Source organism: Oncorhynchus mykiss, chromosome 30, assembly GCF_013265735.2.
Source record: "Oncorhynchus mykiss isolate Arlee chromosome 30, USDA_OmykA_1.1, whole genome shotgun sequence".
In the NCBI taxonomy this organism is placed as follows: Eukaryota; Metazoa; Chordata; class Actinopteri; order Salmoniformes; family Salmonidae; genus Oncorhynchus; species Oncorhynchus mykiss.
Genome location: NC_050570.1, coordinates 25,823,479 through 25,832,037, shown reverse-complemented (window position 1 = coordinate 25,832,037; position 8,559 = coordinate 25,823,479). Strand labels below are relative to the sequence as shown.

Below are 8,559 nucleotides of genomic sequence, written 5' to 3'. Positions count from 1 at the left end.
ACCATGCATTACTGTAGATGTGAACCATTATAGCATAAAGATATAAAATCGTATTAGTCACATTCGCCGCATACAACAAGACCTTACAGAATGAATACTTACGAGACTTGGCGCTCCGGCACCACTTGCCGTGCAGTAGCAGAGAAAACAGTCTATGACTAGGGTGGCTGGAGTCTGACCATTTTTAGGTAATTCCTCTGACACTGGTATAGAGGTCCTGATGGCAGGAAGCTTGGCCCCAGTGATGTACTGGGCTGTTCGCACAACCCACTGTAGTGCCTTGCGGTCGGAGGCCGAGCAGTTGCCATACCAGGCAGTGATGCAACCAGTCAGGATGTTCTCGATGGTGCAGCTGTAGAACCTTTTGAGGATCTGAGGACCCATGCCAAATCTTTTCAGTTTCCTGAGGGGGACTAGGGTTTGTCGTGCCCTCTTTGACTGTCTTAGTGTGCTTGGACCATGTTAGTTTGTTGGTGATGTGGACACCAAGGAACTTGAAGCCCTCAACCTGCTCCACTGCAGCCCCATCGATGAGAATGGGTGTGTGCTCGGTCCTCTTTTTCCTGTAGTCCACAATAATCTCCTTTGTCATGATCACGTTGAGGGAGAAGTTGTTGTCCTAGCACCACACGGCCAGGTCTCTGACCTCCTCCCTATAGGCTGTCTCATCGTTGTCGGTGATCTGGCCTACCACTGTTGTGTCATCGGCAAATTTAATGATGGTGTTGGAGTTGTGCCTGGCCGTGCAGTCATGAGTGAACAGGAGGGGATTGAGCATGCACCCCTGAGGGGCCCCTGTGTTGAGGATCAGCATGGCGGATGTGTTGTTACCTACCCTTACCAACTGGCGGTGGCCCGTCAGGAAGTCCAGGATCCAGTTGCAGAGGGAGGTGTTTAGTCCCAGGGTCCTCAGCTTATTGATGAGCTTTGAGGGCACTATGGTGTTGAACGCTGAGCTGTAGTCAATGAATAGCATTCTCACATAGGTGTGTGTTCCTTTTGTCCAGGTGGGAAAAGGCAGTTTGGAGTGCAATAGAGATTGCATCCTCTGTGGATCTGTTGGGGCGGTATGCAAATTGGTCTAGGGTTTCTGGGATAATGGTGTTGATGTGAGCCATCAACAGCCTTTCAAAGCACTTCATGGCTACAGATGTGAGTGCTACGGGTCGGTAGTCATTTAGGCAGGTTACCTTTGTGTTCTTGGGCACAGGGACTATGGTGGTCTGCTTAAAACAGGTTGGTATTACAGACTCGGACAGGGAGAGGTTGAAAATGTCAGTGAAGACACTTGCCTGTAATCTGTCTGGCCCTGGGACCTTGTGAATGATGACCTGTTTAAAAGGTCTTACTCACATCGGCTGCGGAGAGCGTTATCAGTCTTCCGGAACAGCTGGTGCTCTCATGCATGTTTGTGTCATTTGCCTCGAAGCGAGCATAGAAGTAGTTTAGCTCGTCTGGTAGGCTCTTGTCACTGGGCAGTGCTTCCCTTCGTAGTCTGTAATGGTTTGCAAGCCCTGCCACATTCGACGTCAGAGCCGGCATAGTACGATTCGATCTTAGTTCTGTATTGATGCTTTGCCTGTTTGATGGTTCGTCGGAGGGCATAGCGGGATTTCTTATAAGCTTCCGGGTTAGAGTCCCACTCCTTGAAAGAGGCAGTTCTATCCTTTAGCTCAGTGTGGATGCTGCCTGTAATCCATGGCTTCTGGTTGAGGTATGTATGTAGGGTTACTGTGGAGACGACATCATCGATGCACTTGTTGATGAAGACAATGACTGTGTGGTGTACCCCTCAATGCGATCGGAGGAATCCCGGAACATATTCCAGTCTGTGCTAGTAAAACAGTCCTGTAGCTTAGCATCTGCTTCATCTGACCACTTTTTTATTGAGCTAGGCCCTGGTGCTTCCTGCTTTCATTTTAGCTTGTAGCAGGAATCAGGATGATATAATAATGGTCAGATTTGCCAAATGGAGGGTGAGCTTTGTATGCGTCTGTGGAGTATAGGTGGTCCAGAGTTCTTTTTCCTCTTGTTGCACATTTAACATGCTGATCGAAATTTGGTCAAACGGATTTAAGTTTCCCTGCATTAAAGTCCCCGGCTACTAGGAGCGCCGCCTCTGGGTGAGTGTTTTCTTATTTGCTTATGGCGGAATACAGCCCATTCAATGCTTTCTTGGTGCCAGCCTAACTGGTGGTATGTAAACAGCTACAAAAAGTACAGAAACTCTCTAGGTAGATAGTGTGGTCTACAGTTTATCATGAGATACTCTACCTCAGGCGAGCAAAACCTTGAGACTTCCTTAGCTGTTCTATCCTGCCGGTATAGCGTGCAACCAGCCAGCTGTTTGTTGATAGTGTCGTCGTTCAACCACGACTCCGTGAAGCCTAAGATGTTAGTTTTTAATATCCCGTTAGTAGTTTAATATTCCGCGTAGCTCAATTTTATTGTCCAAATATTGCATGTTTGCTGGCAGAATGGAGGGAAGTGGGGGTTTATTCTTTCGCTTGCAAATTCTCAGAAGGCAGCCTGCCCTTTGGCCCCTTAATCTCTGCCTCTTCACGCAAATCGCGGGGATCTGGGCCTGTTCCCGAGAAAGCAGTATATCCTTCGCGTTGGGCTCGTCAGTCGTGAAAGGAAAAGGATTCTGCAAGTCTGTGGTGAGTAATCGCAGTCCTGAAGTCTGTTTTTTTCGGTTACAAGAGAAGGTAGCGGCAACATTATCTACAAAATAGTTTATTTGCATGGTTTAACTTATCAAAAAAACAATAGGTTGGGGACATGTAAATGTCTGCCTTCGTCTCCGGGCCCCATCCTAGATTTCCAGTAAATGCTGTGTGTGGTGGGTTAACTATTACAGCATATGGATCTTGTGTGTGTATAAAACTGCATCCCAAACAGAGGTCTCCTGGTGTGGGTTTGTGTATAGTCACCATCACTACAACTAGTTAAGTTCCGCTAGCACACACGGAATACAGCAGACATCGATGGCCCAATCAATCCCAGCATTCGGCACAAAGCATTTCTTCATAGCCCACTCTGACCAAGTGTAAGGAGGCTTCTAGGGTCACAGTTCCTGCTGAGCACCAACACACCCAAGCAGCCCCCTCCCAGTCCAGCTGCACACATCTGCTCTCAGTAGGTCAACACTGTGGAATTCACAGCTGCATGCCAATCTAAAATGCCCTCCTCTGCTTCTTGTCAATAGTCTACATTAGCCTCTCCAGGCAAAAGCTGCATCCCAATAGTCTAAGTGAAAGAAGAACTGGACAGGTGAAAAGCATTTTCCCAGTTTGCCATTTGCTTTCACTAGTCTTGTGTTTTCAGACCGTGTTGACTGAGATGCAGCCTCTGTCTGGGATTTCCAGTGTCCTACACAACACAAAGATTGCCCAGGGTTGAAAAGAAACACTGTCACCACTCATTTCCCTCTAAAAAGCATGAAGTGACTAACTCGGTTTACAAGGTAAGTCAGAGAATGTTCAATTTCAGTTAAATTGTTGGGTTTATTTGAAGGAGACAGTCAATTGAAAAACCATTACACAAGTTCAACAATTCAAGTAGGTTTTTATTTCAGTAGGAAAGATTACACATCAATCCATACCTAAAGTGTATTAACACTAGTTTAAGCACACACACACATTTTTCCTAACCACATGCCCTGTCCAGGACATTTAACAGGTTGTGGTAAGTAGAAACTCCTGGTCCGGCACACATACACCACATTTAGCTGAAACCATGTTTATATAAATGAAAGTGAACCGAGGGGCAGAGTATAAAAAGGGCAGTGTGTTTATTGGTTATCTGGCTGAGACTCAGGTCACGTCACTCAATTCAGAGGTCATAGTTCAAACCCGGGTCACGTAACATGGGTGGGTCCTAACTAGGGGTCGGAGTACAGGAGGTAGAGGGATAGCACATGGACACACCCCACAGGTCATGGGACATGGACAAAGCTAAGTGACGTCGTCAACACATCATAAACATCACTCTCAAACTGAGCCATATAGAGCACATAGATGCATCTTCTAGAAACTGATCTAAGGTCAGTTTGACATTTTCCCCTAATGGTTAAAGTTTGGATTTAAAGGGAATTAAGTTGACCCTTGAGCTGCGGGCAAATTCTCCATCCTACAGCACACAAACACCACTACACCCCACTCTCATGTTAACTACACACCACCCAGTCATCTCAGCTGAACTGTTAAAGAATTTCTCAGGAGAAAAAAAAAATGAACACTGCAGACAAATCCCCAAAAACTTTACTTTTGACAGTAAATAATACACAAACTGTGGAAACCTCAAACCTCAAAAACAAACAAACCATTTTGACATTGATATTTCTCAAACAAAAAGCCCACCATAACAGATTTTAAAAACTCACACTCCTAACCCTTTCCCTATAGGCATCCACATCCCTCACGTCAGCACTGTGACACTACACGGGAGCATTCCTGTCTGCCATTTAATCTGCCGCTCTCTTCAGCCTGCATTGAAGCCCTCTATGTCCAAGGGAGAGAGATGTGAAGGAGAGGTCTGTGAAGGAGAGGTCTGTGAGAGGGAAAAAAGGAGAAGAGAGAAAGACTACTTTCTCCTCTGCTGGTCTTCTGTGGGGAGCGTCAGTCTGCCTGCTTCTCTGTACAGCTCCGGTTGCATCAGAGTTCCATTCACCCCTCTATTTCTACTATATCCTTCCTTGTTCAATCGCACTCCACACAGAATATGCTATACCACATTCTATACAGATTTACCCACTGCTCAACAGTGAAGAAATGGCAGCCATGAGGCTCTGTCCGTCTAATGCTTTCTAGCAGGTAAACCAAAATAATTTTTACACCCTCATACTGTTGTACTACCTTCCTCTCTTGTCCGTTTGTATCACTAACGCTACTCCTCTCATTCCTGTCTTTCTCTGGCTTCCTCATCCTCTAGTCTGTGTATGACATAGCCCTGCTGGAGTCTTGCTATTAATGGAGCTGTAGCTGTGTGTGGTATAACTGCTGGGAGCTGAGGAGCAGAGCACATCGGAAATGAGCCTGAAATGGAATATGTAGAAGTTGCCCTAAACAACAGATCTCGGATCAGATTACACCAACCCCAATCTTAACCATTAGGGGGTGAATACATATCTGACCTTGTATCAATGGTTATGGATAAGTTCTACCATCTCCCATTAGCTTAGCCTCTACAGGACATAAGACAACTGTTGCCGCACTGGCCCATGGGAGTTGGAGTCTCTTGCTGCTAGAGTACATAGTGTCAGTTTGAGGTGTGAGGAATGTGATGCTAACTTGCTGGACCTCTATGTAAACAATAGACATGCAAAATATATGGACAGATGGGAGATGTAAACAATTGTTACATGTCAGGACCTAACCTGACTGTCAGGTTGAGATGGAAACAGTCAGGAGAGGATAACGCTTTACTAGTGGTTTAAGTCCTTTCTGAGAGTAGTATGAGAACGTGACCACACCATCCTTTCCCAACAACGTATTAATTTCATTTGTTCTAACTAACACTTTCTCACAAATCGGAATAAAAATGTGTGTTTGGTATATTGGCACACACTCAGGGTTGAGTCCCAAACCAATGTCCCAAACCATACACACTCTGGCTGGGTCTACTTCAAATTGTTAGCCCCTCCCTCTAGCTCATACTCCTTAACTGTTCACAGATCTGAAAGGACTGGATAGGTGTAAGCAATATGGAGGAAGTTTCTCTCCGCCAATTGGAAGGTTAGGTGGAGTCATCAACAACTTGCTTACACCCATCTATAGCTTTAATTGAAGATGCCATGAGTAGTGACCTGGCGATGGGTCAAGAGGATGACATGGAACTAGGCAATAGAGCAGTAGATCTGTACCGTAACCCTATGTAACAAACTCATAGGTGAGAAAACAAAAACACTACACAAATAAAATCGAAAACAAGTAAAGGTACAACATGTTCAAAATAAAGGGAAGAGGCCAGAAATGAAATGTAACAGACAATTCAAATAAGCTAGACATGTGCAAGTCATCTACAGGATAATACTGCTGATACGCCCAACACAACAACACCAAGGTAACAGAAAACACTAACCAACAAAATAATCATTCAAATGGATTCTGAATGGCTCCCGATAGCTTTGTGTGTGTGTGTATAAAACACTCAGATGTGTAAAGCAGGTCAGGTCAGAACCTGTTGCTCCCTCTTATGTTCAAGCAATAACAAAAAAAGGAAGTGGAGATAAATTATTTTTCTGGGGTTAACATTTCATCGTTCACGTTTTCACAGCTTTCAAGTCTTTAGTGTGTGTACACGCGTGTGTTCTGGTGAATCTCAAGCTTTAACATGTGGACAGAGCAGACAGTGGTCCAGAGAGAACAACATATAAAGCCTGTTTATAAGAGCGATATAACTGGGTCCATAAAGGTGGAATAGAGGAAAGCTTAGAGTCTGGGTTTATCATTCCCGTGATGAGACTTACCATATATATATATATATATATATGGTAAGTCTCATCACGGGTATAGTATATATATATATATATATATATATATATATATATATATATATAGTGTGTGCCCCCCCCCCCCCACACACACGGTGAGGAGAGGCTCTGGAATATAAAACAGTAGGATACATTCAGGACACGTGTGTGTGTGTGGGAGTGGTTTCTGCTGGAATAGATTTGAGAATCAAAGCCCTTAATGTTCACAATGCTGCAATCACACAGGCCAAATCACACACACACTCTCAGAAGGAGGGAGTGAATGTGTGTAAAAAGTGTCCATTTTGTGAGCCCAACTCAAGTATGAAGAGACCATTGGAGTCTTGTGTGTGAGGGAGTTTGTGAACCAAAGTGTGATAAAGGAGTGTGTTTGAAATCCCATTCCATTGGGTTAGTCCAGTATTGTGTGTGTGAGTCCGTCTTCCACCAGAGCACAGTATGTCAAGAAGAGAGGGAGTGAGGGAAAACAAGGATAAATCATGTCCACCCATCCTTCCTTAAGAAACATCCAAGAAAGAGGAGAGGAGACATCCCATAGTTCCACAGGCAAAAACAACAGAGCGAGAGAACGAGAGAGAAGTGGTTTAGGTCTTCATTCAGTAGTCTATGCCACCATAATAACCACTGCTTCAACACACACACGGCTCCATAGGTTAAGGCAGTGGTGGCAGGTGGGGCTCCAGTGGGGCTGGGGTCATAGTTTTGGGGTCATGGCAGTGAAAGCTCCTGGTGCTGAGTCACTAGCCCTCTTCCTATTTTAGCTCTACCGCTCCGTCCTCTACAGCAGCACTCATTCAAAGGACATCAGATTGGCTGGGACCTGGAGAGAGAGAGAAAAAGGTATGAGAGCAGGTTGGTGTGGGTATGTGTGTGAGTGTGTGTGTGTGTGTGTGTGTGTGTTACCTGTTGTCTGTTGCTCTGGCAGGCAGCACTGAGGTGTTTGAACCACAGAAGGGCATTCATTTTGTTCCCTGCCTGGTATTTATAGGTGTTACCTAGGAAGCACAGAGACACACCATCACAAGATGTCCCTGTAGCAGAAAACTGGGATTCAGCCCAGTCTAAGTCCAGTCGTGTACAGTTACACTATTTGACTCTCCCATCCTCATCTGTGTACAGCAGGAAGCTGCCGCAATGCAGAACATATGAGAACAGAAACGGTGTGTGTGTGTTGAGAGAGCGATAATACAGAGATGTCAGATATGACAGGCAAGCAGTCCACAAAGCAGACAGGGTTACTGCTGGGTCAGACAGACAGGAACCTGTGTGTGTCCATCTGTGTGTAGGGATATTTAATACCGACCTAAAGCTGGTCTTAGTGGCAGCGTAATTAGTTACGGCATTGATTTGCCAGAGGAGGCTCACACAGAGATGCACACAGGAGCCTTATCAGCAAAGTTTTATTCAAATATTACAAGCAGTAGAAGTCAGACATTCCCCCCTTTTTTTAAAATGTATAGTACCAGTCAAAAGTTTGGACACACCTACTCATTCAAGGGTTGCTCTTTATTTTTAGTATTTTCTACATTGTAGAATAATAGTGAAGACTTATCAAAACTATGAAATAATACGTGGAATCATGTAGTAACCAAAAAAGTGTTAAGCAAATCAATATATTTTATATTTGAGATTCTTCAAAGTAGCCACCCTTTGCCTTGATAACAGCTTTACACACTCTTGGCATTCTCTCAACACGATTCCATATGTGTTATTTCATAGTTTTGTAAAAATTAAGAAATACCCTTGAATGAGTAGGTGTGTCCAAACTTTTGACTGGTACTGTATGTAAATGTGATATTTATATTTTGTATTTTTATAAATTTGCTAACATTTCTAAAAACCTGTTTTTGCTTTGTCATTATGGGGTATTGTGTGTAGATTGATGAGGGGAAAAAAACATATAATCCATTTTAGAATAAGGCTGTAACAAAATGTGGAAAACGTCAAGGGGTTTGAATACTTTCCGAATGCACTGCACGTATGTACGTACGCGCGCATCCAACTCTTCAAATGAGAGGATTTGGCTATTTCAGTTACACACGTTGCTGACAAGTGTATCAAATCGA

The 8,559-nt window shown here is 44.2% G+C and overlaps 1 protein-coding gene across 6 annotated transcripts in view; it reads right to left on the bottom strand.

Annotated features, from left to right (window-relative positions):
* Positions 1 to 6,534: 6,534 nt before the first annotated feature.
* Positions 6,535 to 8,559, bottom strand: part of LOC110521611 (ras-specific guanine nucleotide-releasing factor RalGPS2) — a 136,062-nt gene continuing 134,037 nt past the window's right edge. For all 6 annotated transcript variants that reach the window (XM_021599289.2, XM_021599288.2, XM_021599291.2 and 3 more), the window contains 2 exons: positions 7,397 to 7,488; positions 6,535 to 7,313 (listed from right to left, as the gene is read on the bottom strand). In XM_021599289.2, the coding sequence (XP_021454964.1) occupies positions 7,284 to 7,313; positions 7,397 to 7,488 (122 nt within the window). In that variant the 3' untranslated portion in view covers positions 6,535 to 7,283. The remainder of the gene's footprint in view (positions 7,314 to 7,396; positions 7,489 to 8,559) is intronic.